The 19,368-nt window shown below is 36.3% G+C and overlaps 1 protein-coding gene and 1 pseudogene across 1 annotated transcript; one reads left to right on the top strand and one right to left on the bottom strand.

Annotated features, from left to right (window-relative positions):
- Nucleotides 1-2,514: 2,514 nt before the first annotated feature.
- LOC143529758 (F-box protein At2g18780-like) lies at nt 2,515-3,306 on the top strand (the record flags this gene model as incomplete). The annotated part of the gene is made up of 1 exon (XM_077025478.1): nt 2,515-3,306. A coding segment is annotated over one exon (714 nt), but the record flags the coding sequence as incomplete, so codon positions are not given.
- A 2,700-nt stretch (nt 3,307-6,006) lies between these two features.
- LOC143529759 (transcription factor MYB12-like) lies at nt 6,007-10,062 on the bottom strand (annotated as a pseudogene).
- Between the last annotated feature and the right edge of the window lie 9,306 nt (nt 10,063-19,368).

Genomic DNA, 19,368 nt, shown 5'->3' on the forward strand with positions numbered 1-19,368 from the left:
CTAACTATCCGGAAGTCTTCCACTAGCCGCTCCACGACCTTTGACCACGTGCCAATAGCCATCCAGTAGCGAGATAAGTGGGAGAACGAGTCTTGTAGCCGTTGTTGATATTTAAACATCTATCTTCGCATGAGTTCGTCCATTAACAGCTACATCGAACTAGGATCCTTGATCCATGCTCCGGCTAGAGAATGCTCTGTGAGGATAATTGATACAAGTACGTCTTAAAGTTGTCATACCTGTCTAACACATCACCATACTAAACGCAATCATTAGTAAACAAGTAATACCGAGGATCATTGATCCTTTATATCCTGATACATATTTCAAGGATAAACTGTCTATAAGACAGTCAAGGATAGAGGATCCTCAGTATAAAATTCATGGCCTAACAACGATCAATGTTACAATAAATGCTAATGTGTAGAGAGAAGTATGAGTTCTACTCTTAGTGTGTGTGAATACAAGTGAGTCTAATCGATCGTTATCTCGATGTTTATAAAGGAAATTACAATTAACAATAATCCCTATCTATCCGCCACTCTTCCATAACTCCTCCAACGTTCATTGACCACATGTTGGGAGCTTCCAGTAGCGAACTTTAAGGTAGACCAAGTCATAAAGTCGTTATACATGGCTAACACATCACCTTTAAAATACAATAATTAGTAAATAAATAATACCGATGATCCTTGATCCTTCATAACTTAAAACATATCTCAAGGATAATCTATCCACAAGACAGTCAAGAATAATGGATCCTCATCATAAAATTCATGCCCTAACAAGTATTATATGTGTTTACGTATCGAGTTAAATTTTTTTTTTACTTACCGTTTTTATAAAGTTTATAAAACCATCTTCACTCTATCTTATTATACATATAAGTCATCTTCACCATACCAAAGGTTTTTACTTTCTTACTATACCATATCTATTTTTTCATTAAAAAAAAGGTTTGTTAATCAATAAAGTTAGAATTATGTTATCAATAAAGTTGTTTTTATGAATGAACTCGGTTTATTTTCATTAAAATTTATTTTATGTATGTAGATACTAACAAAAAAGTTATACACGGAAATGTTCATTAATAACAAATAAGAAACATAATAATAACAAAACATACTAAATAACGATTACAATCTACTCGATGATAGTTCGACAATGCCAAATGTAAACTTTTTCTGCCATAAACCTCCGATATCTAAGGATTTTCTCCTTAAACTATTCAATTTCGGGATTGCTTATTTTCACCAACTTTTAACTTATAAACTTTTTGAGTTTGAGATTGTTTATATTGTGAGAGGAAAAGTTTCATAAGTTACACTTTTGGTAAGTGATTAACTTAATAAAAAGTTATAAGGTAAAATAAGAATCCCAAACACCATCTAAGGATTATATTACGGCGTCGTTTTACCCAAACTTGATGCTCTTGATCTTCTCGTAGTTAAGAAATCAATTTTATAGGGTTCCAGTTAGACCTGGAATGCTATATGGAACATATTGTTGGGCCATCAAGAAGGCACAAGTGCGGAAGATGAAGGTAGCAGAAATGAGAATGCTACGCTGGATGTGTGGGCACACAAGGCTAGACCGAATAAGAACCGTTGTGTTACGAGAGAGATTAGGGGTAGCAAACATAGCAGACAAGATAAGAGAGTGGAGTTTGAGATGGTTTGGGCATGTGAAGAGAAGACAGACGAAGAATCCTGTTAGATCTGTAGAAAACATTACTATAGAGGGGGAAGGGGTAGATGACGACCTAAATTGACTTGGGATGAGAGGATTAGGCATGATCTTATAGACCTAAACCTCTCCGAGGACATGGTTGAGGATAGGAATCTTCAGAGAAGTAGAATTAAAGTTAATGATTTTTAAGAAGAAATGAATACCTTAGGGCTTATACTTAACTTATTTAGGTCACATACCATAATGGTATTTCCCCTTCATATATTATTATTATTATTATTACTATTACTATTAGTATTATTAGTTTTGATATAAGTGTTGAACTTTGATTCCTTATTTTGTTTAATACATATTATTTTTATTAGTATTATTATTATTATTATTACTATTAGTGTTAGTTCTTTATATAACTGTCCCTTGGTGGGACTTCATTTAAGAAAAGTCGTAGAAATTCGTTATCTCAAGCAAACATAGATCAAAATTAAAATGTCAGACAACATCCCCTTCGAAATGCAAGTAGAAATCATCAAAAGATTTCCAGTCAAATCGCTGCTTCGATTCCGATCGGTTTCCAAGACATGGAAGTCTCTGATCGACAGCTCTCAGCAACATCTACTTGTAAGGTATGAAAATGTTAAGTACCAATCAGTTGTTGATGATGATGATGATACTTTCCTTCAACATAGAGTCTCCCCGCCTCTTCCTCCATTGGTTAATACTTAATATGCTTGAACGTTCTAGGATAATTGGCACCTCTCACGGATTGTTGTGTTTAATCGCTCGCAGCCTTCCTTGGAATATCTACACCAGAAAAGTTGTTGCTAATTTGCTATTCTTTGGAATATTTCAATTAGAAAAGCTGTTGCTATTGTTGTGCCTAACGTTGAAGGTTCGATGATGATGATGGAATATGAAACCGTTTTAGGTTTTTTGGTTTGTCGTGAGACTACTGACCCTAAAATTGTCAAGATTATACAGATTAATAGTTGGAGTAATATGGAAAATATAAGTAGCATCCTGAGGCAGCTTGAGGTTTTTACATTAAGCACGCCGGTTTGGAGAAGTCCGGTAAGCAATCTCCCTCGTGTATCAATTCGGTTTGGCTATTTACAGGTTGCTATAGATGGGGTTCTTTATTGGCTTGCTACTGATAGAATTACTATCGGTGGTGGTGGTGGATTTAGGTTGTGTAATCTGATTATTTCATTTGATATGACAAATGAAGAATTTAAAGAAATAAACCTCCCGGATACTTTAGCAAACCAACCCTATTATAATTTGTCAATTTTTAAGCGAAGGGAGTCTCTTGTTGTGATTGAGCGCGGTGTAGAGGAAGATACGCCAGTTTTTTATGTATGGATGATGGAGGATGGTGTTTCTAAAATGTTTACAAAGCTATTCACTATTTACGTTAACACACCAGATGCAACAATAAACGGATTTAAAAGAAGTGGTGAACCTGTAATTGACCTTGGAGAGGATCTTGGGGCTAGTGGAATTTTCTGTGCATCCATATGTAGAAACACTGCATCTTTTTGATCAACAAGATGGTATGGTTTATAATGGCACATGAAAGTGGATAGCAAAGGACAAAAGGCTTTTGATGCGTACAAGGAAGGTATAAGATTGAGGTGCAATACAAGGCCATCCTCAAATTTCAAGACGATTTGATTTCATATCGTACATCTCATTATATTTGGTATGGCCATCACCACATGTTTTAGGGCGAATTATAGTTTTTCTAGAATTAATATTAAATTTCAGTTTAACTGCATGCCTTTTGCTTATAACTAGAATGCTTATCTTTCATGGAAGAAAATCTTCATGAATCGGATTTTACTCTGTTTAATACTTTTCTACTATTTGGAACTGTGAATGGCCTCTTATGGTTTTTATCATTATTATTCCTAACATAGTTAATTTCATTAATGCTATAGTATATTTATGAAGCATATTAGCCTAATCACACATTAAATAGTTACTGAAGGTGAAGGTTTTACAGTGTGTGTATTCTGTAAGAGCTAAAAGTAGTAGTTGCAAAGTGGCTGTTTGATTTAGCTCAAAATGAAAATAAAGGAATTAAGGAAAATTAATATACACATTATTTAGTCAAAATAATCTGGAAAAAAACATGGAGTTGAACCAAGATGGTGATTAATTTTTGTCTGTTCAAAAAACATGTAATGAATTCACAGAAGGCCATAGCTCGAGTTTAGAAATGTAGTTGCTATATTCTTTGCTTAAGAACAAGATTTAATTTTATAGCTCAACTGATTTCGGGGCAGCTCAACGGATTGCAGGTTTAACACGAAATATTAACCTCTGGTGCTTTTCACATTTTTTTAGCAGTAATTTCATCCCTTTTTTTCCTAATAAAACTGTAAAAAGGTTTATTTTGATAACATATTTTTTTACTAATAGTTATTGATTGAACCGGACAAATTGTTTGTACTTCCAATGAGGAATAACCAAAATAAATTTAAGAATGCAGTTTTTGCAAAATGAAAAGCATTTTTGAGAAAACAGATATCTGTGGTATATGATTTGTGAAATGTGATGAGTTTAATTTTGTTGAGGGATTTACACCTGATAACAATTTTGAAGTCAACATTTGCCTGTTTGACATCCATAGCAGAAGTCTAGTTCTGTATATTGAAACAGGGGATCATTTGTGTTGGTTAAATTGGTAATAATGTCTGGTCAAGATGGGTACGTTTAAACTTAAGAACAAACGTCTACGGGTCTGGATGCAGAGGACTCAAACCAGCTCGTTAGCTACTCAGGATCGACTTGTTAAAAGTTTAAATCGAGCGGAGCTCAAACGATCTCGAGCCCTAAAATAAGCTTGTTTTACACCAGCCCACTTACTGAGCTGGAGTTGGCTCGCGAGCCTAATATTTATATATTTAGATAACAATGAATACTATATTAAAACTATGATAATATAATTAAACACCACCTTGGTTTTAAATTGCGCGCATATTGTGCTGAAGCGATGCTGAGCGTGCATCACTGCAATTAATACGATGCGTTTCCGTGTTGCGCCAATTTCGCATATAGTCGGATGCACACAATCTGTTCTATTTATGGTTTATATAGGGCGGTTTATAGATGTACAAATGTGCTCTAACTCGTCCTGAAAGTCAGTGGTTCGTCTGTTGCTTCCAAATTTGCTTGGTCTAACCTTCATCATTTAGACCTGATCACAGGTTTGCATTTTAAGGATTCGTTTTGACCCAAACCTATTTTGAGCAGAACCTGCTTTGACTCAAGCCTATTTTTAGCAAAACCTGTTTTGACCCGAGCCCATTATAGCCCATCACCTGACCCGCTTGTATGGAGGTCTTTAGAGACTAAGGGCAACCAAATAAACAGAAATTCCCCTGCAGTTGGAGATCACTAGTGCTGGCTTTTACGTTCTGTTGAGTGAATACTAACTCCCACTAAATATTGTAAAAATTAGCAGATTTAAGACCATCATAACCCTTATATTGACTTTGATGGAATTCAGTACATATTCCAAATCACTTGAATTTTTACAGTAATTATTTTTGAAGCATAATTAGCCCATTGTCTCCATGTAAATCCAGTTGCAGCAATTTACTTGAGACTTGCCATTATTTATTCCCTTTATGTCTAATTAATTTGTTCATTCAAGTCTTGTTGACCCATACAATTGATATTTGTAAGTTGTTAAGAATTGTGTTTTCTTAAATTGATCTTCCATCACGCTCATGCTCTACTGAGCTGAAAATTAAATGGATATGTTCAAAACCAAAGTCGACTGAAATAGTTTTCAAATAACAATTCGGTTATTACCTTATTAGTTGGGATCTCATACCTTTCCTTTTCATGCTTCTTTTAATTATTAATCATTTTCAACGCGTTGCCTTTTATTTTTGGGGTTTTAATTCTACTTTTATGATAAGTATTTTGCTTTTACTAACACTTTTCTTTACTAGTCAATATTTGTTATTGTTAAGGTTATCAAGATGCTATATATACATGGAGCTTTAAGCTTTGTTGGGCATTATTTGATGGTTTTTGCTAAGCCTGAAAAAACGAGCAGGAAACCAAAAGTCACCTTGACATATAGAAGAGCTACGAGCTTACAAAGGCAAACGAAGAGACCAAACCTAGATTTTTTGTTACTTTTGTTACATAACGTAGACATCTTGATTGAATGATATGGGATTGTGAATCCCTATTTTTTTTTTAATTTTACATCTTCCTTTCCGAGCCAACATTCGAGATTTGATCAGGATGTCCATCAAAGTTGACGTCATATGTTGTCGCGGATGCCGACATATAGTTTGCTTAAGGATTGCCATCGTCTTCCCAAAGCGAGACCAAAATGTCATCGTTTTCATCTAAAATATTACACCCTGCAAAGCCAAACTCCATATCCCACTCGGTTTCATCGTAACAAACCCCCATTGTGTTTAAAGTATGTAAGCTAAGGCTTTCATCTTCTGCTTCATCAACACTCATTTCATTTTTCTCAAGGGTTTCCACTTCAATTTCTGCCGACCATTGTCGAATTTGATCTTCGTCTGGGATGCTCGAAACCCCACTTGAATCCATAGCTTCACCTTGCAAAAAACTATCAACATTCAACAATTCCTCATCTTGAAACACTAACCGGTTGTCCACCTCCAACTCCTCATTAATGCTGTTATCAACTTGGCTTTCATTCGTATATGATGTGACACCATTTGAATAATCCTTCATGTTCTCATTGGCTTGTTTGTCGATCGCCATTGGTGGGCTTGATATTTTGGTGGTTGTCAAACAAGGTGTCTTGTTATTCTTGAAAAATTTGTCATGGTTATACTTTTTTGCGACCCTACAGTTTAGACGACCAACTCTTTGCTTTTGTTTGTCGACGAAGTTGGCTATTTCTATTGATGTCTGTCTTGTTTTTATTCGTGAAGAAACGATAACTCTGACGACTTAGACAAGAGTGCCAATGGTTTTTAATCTCGTTGTCTGAACGACCTGGTAGATGACTAGCTATCAGTGACCACCTTCATAAGAATCAAGAACCCTTTTAGTAATTGAACTGAACTTAACTTACATATATACTTGCTTCTGTTGTAGAATGTGTAATATATAATCAATTTTAAGTGAAAAGTTATATGAATTTCATTAGCAATTCTACATAAAATTCGTGAGAGAAAGTGAGAGAAAAAGAAACGTAATTTCAACTAGCTGGTTCGATATTATTAAATTATATACTCACTTCTATTGTGTCATTCCATTCCAATATCGTTATGTCATTTCACTTCCATTTACTTCTAAATTTTCTCTTTAATTTAATCTGTCAAAATAATAAAAAATATTTTAATGTGTATACTTTATAAAAAAATTTGAAAAATAATCATCAAATTATATAATTAGACGCAGAAATGTATCCCACTCAAAAGAAAAGAAAAAAATCATGGAGAAGCTCTCTAGTAAAAAGTATGAAGATAAGCTCTTAATAAATTAACTTATATAAATTGGATATGGCTCAATGGTAGAACACTCATTTTACTAGTAAGATGTAAGGAGGTTCAAACCTCATTATCACCAATTTATATGAGATATATCAGAGACTCTGGCTTGCTATGGTTCGAGTCCTGATCTCACCCGGTTTTACCGGCTCCTCGCTGTGGTGTCATTTGGCGGGCGTGGGGGTCGGGTTTTATCCGGGGAATCCCTCAATACGTGGACCGCTAGGGGCTCCATCCGTCCGGACTTGTGGCCGGCTCGGGCTACCTTTAGCCAATGGGGGCCGCGCACGGAGTACTCGGCGTTACTTAGTTGGTCGTTCCAAAAAAAAAAACTTATATTCTAAAGTAGCTTATCGCTTATTTTTCATTATTTGATATGCTCTCTTTAAGTATTTGGATTAGCTTATATTCTACAAGTTGATAAGCTCTTAATAAGTTGTTAAATCAACCATTCTTTAATTGTCATAGTAATAAGTTAGTTCAACAATTATTAATCCATCACCATTTAGGTGCAAATGGGTAACTTACACCCTTACACAAATAAGGTTTTTAAAATAAGCTAAAAAACCATCTTCAAATTAGCTTATATAAGCTAATAAGCATAAGCTTAAAAAGCTAAACCAAACACCAACCTAATCTTATTTTGTAAAAAAAAAAGGCTAACAAAAAAAATATAAGCTTTATTAAAAAAGATGGGCCAAACACCCCCTAATCCGAAAAAGAGAAATCTAGTAAGATCATATGTGGTGGTGAGAAGGGAGTGAGAAGTCAGAGGGACCCCCCTTTCCCCAAGAATTGATCGAAAAATATTTCTCGGATGAACGTGTGTGGGACCCATCAATTTTATTAAATTTTTTATTTACATAATCACTAAATTTGTGGCATCTCTCTCCCAATTTCTTCCATACCACTACACCCTTAAAATACAATTTATCTTCTTGCTGACTGGATGCCACGTAACACACCTCCTCACATTCTTCCCCTACCATTACACATGGTCTAAGTGGTTCTTAGATTTATTTATAAAATAAATTCTTTTTCTATCAATATTCTTTTTAACTTGGTTCACTTTTTACACTAATATTATATATATATATATATTATCTATTTTAATAACCCATATAAGCTTTTTAAAAATACAAATATAAATAAATATTAGACGTTATAATAACTACGTGATTTAATATATGCAAAGAAATATAACACAAAACTAAAAAATAAGTAAAATAACTATAGCATAGCAGAGTAGAGAGTAGATAGTAAAGTATACATTACCAAATAATCAAGAAAACAATGAATCGAATATGTACGGCATCCTTTTGGACACATTGTGACTTTATTATTTGGGTTTTCATTTTCGGCAACTATAGTGGGTGTCAACATTGTAATGATACCGTAGCAAGATGAAGTAGCACTGACCAAATCATGTCGCATACACAATGTAACGCGCGGTTCAATAGCAATAGTTAAGCTTAAAAATGTAAGACCCTACGGTATGGGTATGGAGACGTTGAAGGAGTGGCCATTCATTACTTCTACATTAAAGGTTAATTAGTTTTAATATTTGCTCTTATTATATTTTATTAGAAAAAGGGAGTGGCCATTTATTACTTCGGGGTCGTCACCACGAGTCAGGTTCCAAATTTGAATATTTGTTAGGTAACTAGGTGTAGCGGGGCGTTTTGCATTAAAAAGCATCAAAGCTCCCGAAAACATCTCCACGGGGCAGCTTTAGGGTTAAACGTTAGCACACTTTCTTTTATTTAAACCATATATGTTACATTTTTAACCCTTAGTTTATAACTTTTAAAAACTTTATTTAAAACTTTATCTTTTACAAATTTATTTGGAGTATTTATTATCATTATGCAAAAATTCCCATAGCAATATAATTGCTTTAAGTGTCGTAAAAAAATAATTTAAATATTTTTTTATTTATTAAAATTTTCTTTTTATATCTCAGGTAAAAGTAAAAGCATCTGTAATGTCCCTAAGATATCAAGGTGGTTGAGAGAGTTAGCGGGTTAGATAGATTTAAATGTAGTTGTTGATGGTGTTTCCACTGATATATATATAGAACATCCAGATTTTCAATCTATCAAAATATTTGAGAAGAAAATATATAGATGGATTGTGTATTAAAGAGCATGTTTATAATTGAGTTTGAAAAATGTTTATTGGTTTATTGGTGTTTTTAAAAAGTCAAAATGTTAAAATAATCACATATATTTTTTTTTTAATTTTAGCCTTTTGAGAGGGTTAAAAAACCATTTTTTCAAAAACTCCAAATCATGGCTTTTTGAAAAAACCAATAAGCCAATAAACATTTTTCAAACTCAACCCCATACATGCCCTAAATATATCGATTTTCGATGGCCGGTGTTATATAGCCTTTACATTTACTATAAAAAACGTGAGTAGTTGGAGGATTTGTATGGGAAACTCGGAGAGCATGAGTTAACAAACCTGTTCCCAAAGGCCTTATGTAGCATGAAAATCATTTCATCTTCTTCTGTGCTCATATTACCTCTTTTCAAGTTTCCTCTCAAGTAGTTTACCCATCTCATTCGACAGCTTTTTCCGCACCTCAATAATCCTTTCAAGATTTTTTGGATAACCCAAAGACAGTAATTATCAAATATAATAAATTTAATAAGATAATATGTTCTATGTGTGTGTATATATATTTATGCATGTATGGATGCATGCATGCATGTATACATGTGTGTGTATGTGTGTACGTACCAGCATTTTTTGGTAAATATTTCCAAGAACCTTCGCCATTCGATTGAATGTACTTAACCAATAATTCATCTTCTTCAGCTGTCCATCTTCCGCTCTTGAGCCCTACCTTTTCACAGCAAGGTGATCTTCCCATTGCGGTAGTTATATTATCAAAGATAAAGAATAAGTTTTTTAGACTAGGCGTGAGAGAGAGAGAGAGAGAGAGAGAGAGAGAGAGAGAGAGAGAGAGAGAGAGAGAGAGAGAGAAATTTCCAAGATTTTGTTTGCCAAAATAAGATTCATAAACTATACATTAATTAGCATTACATATTTTTCATGTTCTTTTAGATGACTTGTATATATAATACACTACCAAGCACCTTTCATTTCGTTATTTGAATGTTAGATTAGTTGATTGAATGGTAGATGAAGAAGGCATTACCAGATAATAAGCTAATTTGTTTGACCCGGTCTCGTTGGTTGGGTCTTTTGGGTATTGTTGCGTCTAGTTTGGGTCATACCTCTTCACTTGTTTAGTTGATTATTAAAATGTTACATTAGTTTGATTATTTAGAGTTAGATGTAAGCGAGAGTACCATCTAGATCATCTTCGACAATCATTAAACTTTTTTGGGTCAAATACGAAAAAGTTTTGGGCCTTAAATAAAAAGATTTTTATTAGCAATTGAATTTTTAAATAGGCTTACTTGGTTATGATTTGAGTTGTATAAAAAATTCTTTTTTTATGTAAGGTTTAAATTAGTTGAACATTAAAAGATTTGGGTTTAAACATTAAAAATACATATTTTGTTTTTTTCACAAAAATATATATAACCTTTTTTAAAAAAATTCGGATCTACCGGGTGATTGGGCCGGCATCTGTCGACCACCATGCCCTCCTTCAAGTCGGAACTCGTAATACTTGAAATTTGCACTTGGTTTTAGAATATGATACATACTATTCTAAAAACAATTGGACAACCCATGACAGTATATATATGCATCATTTGAAAAGACGAAGAGATGTTTTGAGAATTACTTTAGTTATAAAAACTTTGAGTGTCAAATTAGCTACACAATTAATTAATCCTTTGATTTTATATAGTTATGATTAAATAAGAATTTAAACTAAAAGGGGTATGAGAGAAATAATAATAATAATAATAATAATAATAATAATAATAATAATAATAATAATAATAATAAATAATGAAATGATATTTAGGTAATCGCTTTATATATTTCAAATTATATATATATATATATATATATATATATATATATATATATATATATATATATATATATATTAAATTATAACTTCTTTAACAAAAATCGTGCATTAAGTGTTGTACTTATGGCTGTCAACCGAGTACATTGTGCTTCAAAGGATGTATCTTTAGATGTGAATTGTGTACCTTTTATCTTACACTCCATGTGTTATTGAATCTCTACACTTGTCTTCTTTAGCAAAACATCTGTCTTTTTCTGAAGGATGATATTTGTGACACTCGTTAAATTCAGGTTAACTCCGTTAATCCAAACTCCGTTAATTCAAACTCAAGATCACACGAACTGTGTCATTCTAGTTAACGCATATCTCATTACGTTTAATTACGGTTTAAATGACGCATGACAATCTTTACACAAGTAGTCTTTCAGAGTTTCACCGAAACACACATGAGTCGACTCAAACCATTGGTGAACAAACAATAAATATTATAAACAAGTACTTGATATAATTATGTGTTACGTTTATATGTGTAAATGTGTGCTTGTATAAATGTCATCATATTATGGAGGAGATTGATGTTTTATGCTAGAATTATACAAAATAGAAGTTGATGGTGCTAGTTGTAACTTGTAATTTATTTAATTGATATATAAACAACCTTAACCATAAACCCTAACTCCCTCTCCTTATCTTTCCCTTTGTGCGACCGCAGCCCCACCCCCTCCCCTCTCCCTTGATCGATCAACAACACACCACACACACATACATACAATCCATCTTGCAAGCTTGTTGAAGGTTTAAGGTGCTAACTAGGTAAACCAAACACTATGTCTAATCTATTCTATGAATATTTGCATCATTAAACATATTAATCATAAACCCTAAATGCTAAATATATTGATAATTGATTGAGTTAGGGTTGTATGCATGATTGTTAGTTCATAGGTTAATAGTTTGTTGAGTTTTTGATGAAAACTGATGCTAGACAGATTCATAATTGCATGTTAAAACCACTGTAACTTGATGTTAATGATGTGTTTTGAAGTGATTATTGATTCTATGATGTATTAGGTCGAGTCTAGTCTCTAAAGAGTCTGAGTTTGTAATTTTTGGACGTGTGAAAGTTAGTTTTTATTAATTTACAAATCTGTTGTGTGAGTCTATTTCGGGAAGCCTGCTTGTAGGCTGTTTTGTAATTAGTGTATCTCACAAACGACAAGACCAATTGAGTTGATTCCACTTCTGGAAGTTAATAATTTGAGTGAGGAATCTAACCAATTGGCCTTGCATTAATTGGATTAGCCATGTAACGGGAACAGTAAATAATGTTTTGTTGCGCATGATAATGACTGTTGTGTGCTTACTGTGTTGTTTTGATCATTGTGAGAAAGCCGTATGTAGTAAAAATATAATAAATTATTTTTTGAAACCTAACTCACGTGTGCTTCTGTGATTATTTTTTGAGATTATATTTACATGTTATGATTTATGAAATAGAAGAATCTTGACGTGTTAAAATCTGTCTCGGTAACTTAGCTGCTGATTAACTGATCGATGGTTGCTATGTGTTTGGCGTATTTGCCCTTGTGTGAGATAATTTATTGGTAATGTACCAAAGTAACATTTAACACTATACTTGTTCACATATGTAACTTATCACCAACGTGTTTGTCGAGTCGCACTTGTTTCACAAACGGACACATCTCATGCATAACTTTTATGTGTCGAGTCTAGAGACTCATTCGTAGTTTAAACACTTAGAAATATCATTCTTGTTTTTAGAGCACTAGTGAGGATTTCTGTGACGAACGCTTTTCTCGGATCTTTTTGTTAACTTTGAAACAATGAGTTTCACGGCCCCTTTTACTCTTTTAACGCTTTTATTAGGAGGAGATAACATACTCCAATGATTTAGATTTTGTTACTCATTGTATATCACTTGTAAGGCTAAGTGGCAACAAACCAACTAAGTCCTTCTGAACATTGAACCGGTTAATATTTGGATAATAGCGAGTCACCTTTGAGTAGTACTACTGGGTTTAACAAACCCCACCCAACTCTAAACTCGACTGTAGGTCGAGTGGGTGTAATTTTGGCTAACACATTACCATGGTAGTGGTTGACATGGTGGCAAGGCAATCGTATAAACAGTCAGCTTCGGTGTCGAACACTTAGTAATACATGCTTGATAGTTTAGCTACCTATTGATATTAATTGACATAACACTATCTGGTAACGCTAAAAACACAACTCTTAATTTATGTAAACCTGTGAACTCACCAACCCTGTGTTGACACTTTTAGTATGTTTATCTCAGGTAGCCGAGGCGGGCGAGCGGTATAGGACATGCATTCTCTAAACACCATCGTTTTAAACTTTTTTTAAATTTTATCATGATAACTATTTTTTAAAACGTCCTGCGTGGCGCAACTATTTGCTTCACGATTTACGCTTCCGCATTTTTACTTAAGACTTGATGTCTTGGTTATTTTTGAAAACTTTAATTATGGTGTTTGATATAACTAATGATTCCGATCCTGTTAGTTCACACCCTCTGATGGTAAAACTCCGTTAGTGGATTTTGAGGGTGTGACAATATTTAATTTTTTTCCCTCTCTGTTTGACATATATCTTCTTTTTATATCAATTCTGCCTTCTTTCTTCTTCTGTTTGAGGGGATCGGTGTGGCACGACTTCGTCCGTTAGGCTACCATCTCCGGATGATCTTCGAGCTCCGCTACAACATATTTAACCCCACTTACTCTTGCCAGGTTTTATTTTGAAACCCTAGGTGGCGGTAGTGTCGACGTGTTTGTGTACTGGTGTGGGAGTCTCTGTCATCCATTGAACCCTGTGGTTTTCTTTGTTGTTCATTACAGCTGTTGCCGGGTTCCTTTTTGGAACCCTAGCGCGCGGCGCTCCTCATGGCTTCGCGTCTGTCATAGATGGTGGCTAGCAGGCCGACGACCTGATGTTTTGGAGGCGGTGGTCAGGGTTTGTGACCTAAAACCCCAAATTGTCCCCACTGTCACACCCCAACCTACGGCAGAACATGCCGGGGCGCGACAATATTGTATCATAGCTCAGAAGACACTAAGTAAAATACAGGTGTCAATATCTAAATTATTCATTCATATATCAAATTTTAAAAGCACAAGCATTGTCTCAAAAATACCGTTACAAATAAATATTCAAAATCATAAATAACTTAAAATAAATGTGTTCTTCATTCATCAAAGCAACCTAAGGTATCATCTAAGCATCAATACTTGATCCATCCAATAAAGCTACCTGCGTCATGCGTGAATATATACATATATATATATATATATATATATATATATATATATATATATATATATATATATATATATATTTGTCAACATAAAGTTGAGCAAGTAAATCACAGTTTCGGTGAAGAGCACAACCAAGACCTTGGATATAAGCGTCACAAAAGACAACAAAATCATCGTTGCCCTCTGGAAGAGAAAGGATTGGAGCATTGCAAAGCATGTCCTTAAGAGTTTGAAACGATTCCTCTTGATCGGAACCCCATTCGTAAACTTTCCTTTGTGGGTTAGTGCGGTAAGGGGTGAAGCGATATTCGAAAGGTTGCGGATAAAACGGAGGTAATACCCCGCTAAACCAAGAAATGAACGAACCTCCGTTGGAGAGGACGGGGTCATCCAATTTTTATAAGCCTCAATTTTAGCGGGATCAACGTGAATACCCTTGTCTTTACGATGTGGCCTAAGAATTGAACTTGCTTTAGCCAATATTCGCATTTGGAGAACTTAGCATAAAGTTGTTCCTTTCGTAACAAGTCGAGAATGGCGCGCAAATGGTCTTTGTGCTCGGTCTTGGATTTAGAGTATATCAAGATATCGTAGATGAAAACAATCACGAACTTGTCGAGGTAGGGTTTACAAACACGATTCATAAGGTCCATGAAAACGGCAGGATCATTAATCAGCCCAAAAGGCATAACTCGGAACTTAAAGTGGCCACGGAGTTGGTGATAACCCGAAGGGAGATCAATCTTGGAGAAACATGCGACTCCTTAGAGCTGATCGAAAAGATCATCGATACGCGAGAGGGGATAACGGTTCTTGATAGTAAGCTTGTTGAGCTCACGATAATTGATACACATACGAAGAGTACCATCTTTCTTCTTAACAAACAAGACGGGTGCGCCCCATGGAGACGTACTCGGGCGAATGAAACCCTTGTCCGTGAGTTCTTGGATTTGGTTAGAGTGTTCTTGCATCTCGGAAGGTGCAAGATGGTAAGATGCTTTGGCTACAAGGTTTGCTCTGGGTACGAGATCAATAAGAAACTCCACTTGAAGGAGGGAGTCCGGAAACGTCATCGAGAAAGACTTCGGGGAAGTCGCGAATAATTGGGATGTCGAAAAGTTTCTTTTTTTCATCTGATTTTGTGGTGACGTGGGCTTAGAAAGCGACATAGCGTAAGTAAAGTTGGGCTTCGAGGCACGACATGAGGTTTAGCTTTGAGAAGGGTCTTTCTCCGAGAACAATTATAATCACACCCCCATTGATAGGGATCCGAATGATTTTCTCGAAACATAAAATTTCGGCATGGTGGAGAGAGATCCAATCCATACCAATGATAACGTTGAAGCTACCCATTTGCATAGGGATAAGATCGATGGAGAACTTTTGCCCATTGAGAGTAATCGTGCAATTTCGAATGACGGAATCAATAGTGATCGAACTACCGTTGGCTATCTCTACCGTGAAGGGCTTAGATAATTTACTACGGGGCACATCAAGTATGTATTCAAAATCCAAGGAAATAAAGCTCCTATCGGCTCCCGAATCAAATAGTACCGAAGCATGGTGCTTATTAACTTGAAATGTACCGTTCACCACATCATTCGACTTTCGGGCTTGATGAGCATTGATGGTGAAAGCTTTTCCTTGAGTTCCTTGAGGTGCTTAGGTTTGAGAAGTCGAAGCTTGAGGGGTTGGAGCTCGATAGGCTTGCATGACCATGGGTTGGGCTTGAAGAGTTGGAGGAGCCATGAGTTGGGGTAATTGGGGTTGATAATTTTGCACTTGATAGGCTTGGGAGGTGTAGTAAGGTTGTGGTGCAACATAGGCTTGGAGAACTTGGGCGAGTCGAGGACACGCGTTGCGAAGGTGATTTGGGTCACCACAATTGCAGCAAGCCCTAACGGGGTTAGTGGTTGGAGCACGAGGGACGGCTCGGTTGGGTTGGTTTGATGGTGCGAACCGCGGTGGAGCGGCTTGCACACGAGGTGCTTCTCGACAATATTGGGTGAGGTGGCCGAATTGATGGCAATTGGTGCACACCCGACAAGTGGCTTGGGCCGGGTGGTGGCATTGGCAAGTGTTGCAATATCGGTGTGGGCGGTGTAGGGCTTCTTGTTTGGAGGGGCTTGTTGGGCTTGTGGTTGGGCGAAGACATAATTTTGGGAGTTGGGCTTTCTCTTATTGTTACGGTAGTGGGATGAGTTGTTGTGGTTGTTATTCTTGGAGGATTCAGACTTAGAGGATTCGGCCTTAGATTCCTTAGTGGACTCGGGTATGGGCTTATCATTGGGTTTCTTAGAAATCTTCCGCTTCAAGGTCCCGAACTTGACATGGTTCTTGGTGAGGGTGCCGCTAAGGTGATGGCATCATGAAGGTTTTGAGGGTCATGACGTAGGACGGAATCTTGGATTTGAATAGGCAAACCCGAGATGTACTTGTCGATTGAATGTTCAAGGGGAGTGACCATGTGGGGGATGAGAAGGCTCAGTTCATGGAAACGATCGTTGTTGATGGTGTCATTACCACTTTCTTTTTTCAAATTCCAAAACTCTTCTTCCAATTTCCGAAGCTATGTTTCGGGCAACATTTCTTGTGCATGAGTTTCTTGAGGTCATCCATGGCAAGGCCATGGAAACCTCGCGCCAAGCGTGCGCTTCTCACCGTTCCACCAATTGAGGGCATTCTTCTTGAGTACGCTCGAGGCGTAAGTGGTTTTCTTGTCCTCGGGACATTCACAATGGACGAACACGCTCTCCATTTCTTCGAACCATTGGAGGAGAATGGTAGCACCGTCGATACCGAAGTATTCGGGCGGGTTAGCACTTTTGAATTGCTTGATGGAGCAAGCAATTGGGTTCGGAGTTGTGGACTATGAAGAAGCATTCACAGTTTGCAACTGAGAGATGATCGTTGAGAGGGCTTCCACGATGCCCTTAGCAATGCGGGATTACTGTGGCCAGAGTTGCCGGTGCGACTGAAACATCCCGAAAATTCTAGAATAATACTTAATATAATATTTGCGTCGGGTGAATTAGTTGAGTTAGTGGAATAATAATAATAATGCTTATGGGTAGCGGGCTTGGTTAATAGAATTAAAGGTGGACCAAAAAGGAAAGATGGACCTTAGGTCCATGTGCTTAAGGGAGTATAAGTACCCCTTAAACCCTAATCCTTTCCATTTTTATCTCTACACCATAGCCTACACCTTGGAAAACACACACGAACACCATCTTATAACCCGAACCAAGATCCGAAGGCGAAAACCCGAGCTTGTTGGTGCTGGAACTTCGTGACGGACCAAAACAACATCAAGGCTTAACCGTGTTCGTAGTTCGACTCGTTTAAGGTACGTTTATAGCTAGAAATCGTTCATTAGGGTTCGGATCTGTTTGGGTAATCTCAGACCTGTATGAGAATGATAAAAACGAATCTAATAAAACAAACCTTACTGGAATTGATTAGCATTTGATAGGTTAATTGTTAACCTAAATAACCCGTAACCTAGATGCACAAATCGCACCCCTTGAACATGAATGTTTGGATGATTTGAGGGTTAGGGTTTGTAGGTGCTTGGATTCAGAATCCAATGATACCTAAATTGTGATATTGGGTTAAGAAACGAGGGTTTAATTGCAGATTTATGATATGTTGACTATTGATGTTCTTGACGATTTTGACTTTGACCCATGGGTCAAAGTCTGGATAAGATCTGTGCAATTCGTTAAGATATAGTAATTCATTAAGTAAAGGTAACGAATTAATTAGCCCAATTCGTTCTGGAAAGATAACGAATTAGTTCATCAATTCGTTGTGTCCAAATAACGAATCAACTTCCCTAGTTCGTTGTGATCAGATAACGAATCAGGTGATTCGCTATTCACCCAATTCGTTACATTTAGATAACGAATCAGGTCACGAATTAGGCTAACAAATTGAGATAACGAATCAGTCGAATCAAGTGATTCGTTACTTGCCCAATTCGCTATGTTCAGTTAACGAATCAGAATGATGAAACAGAGTAGCGAAGCCGATAACGAATTAGACTGTGGTCCGATAACGAATTAGGCTTAATGCGTTACAAGGAAAGGAGATGGCTAATTAGATAATGATTTGAAATCCTAATGGAAAGTGTGTTAAGACAGTTAATGTAAATAAAGTTTTTCCAAGCTGACATGGCAGCTCAGCCCCAGCCAGGGGCTCTTCCCCTTGACCCTGCTAGGGGCTGCCACCCCTAGAACCCCGCTGTCAGGGGCGCTGCCCCCGAACCCTCGTTCGTTGAGGGTTATAATTAGACCAGGAACGCGTTATGTGTAGTGATAGTTAATTGATACGTATAATTGTTATACAGTTAGTCGAGCATAGCTAAAGAGAAGGACAACCATTAACAGTGTACTTAACCGAGTTCAGGTGAGTTTCTATCCCCATTTCCTTGTTATGTTTTTGGGGCTGTGTGCATACTCGATGTGTTTGTTAATACATTTATCCTAAGTGATAAGTGTATGCAATATGTGATATATGTGATAGATATGAATTATTGCTTGTCGGTACGCGAACGATCTTCGGATATTGCGCGTACTGTCAGGATATAAATAAAGGTATGAATATTATATATGGAAGAGGTATTAACATTTCAAATGAACACTTTTCGGGGCGTGAACGATCTTCGGATATTGCACGTATCGACAAGGGGCATGGTTGTTAAATGAAGGATGTAAAGAACGCCTAGAGTGTTCTTATGCTATAAATTGTATATGTGAAAATGTGTATGCAAGTACAGGAATGGTATGGTAGTTCTACGTACGACGTAGCAAGTTAGGATGGCAAATCCCTCTAACTTCTGTTGGACATAGACTTGGCAGGTGATGGCGTAGTTAAGGACTGTGGGCCTTATACGTGATATAGATGATAGTTGTAAACGTAGATAGGGACA

This window comes from Bidens hawaiensis, unplaced genomic scaffold, assembly GCF_021521415.1.
Source record: "Bidens hawaiensis isolate Kalapana, Puna unplaced genomic scaffold, B.hawaiensis_p1.1 tig00008656_1, whole genome shotgun sequence".
Classification (NCBI taxonomy): Eukaryota; Viridiplantae; Streptophyta; class Magnoliopsida; order Asterales; family Asteraceae; genus Bidens; species Bidens hawaiensis.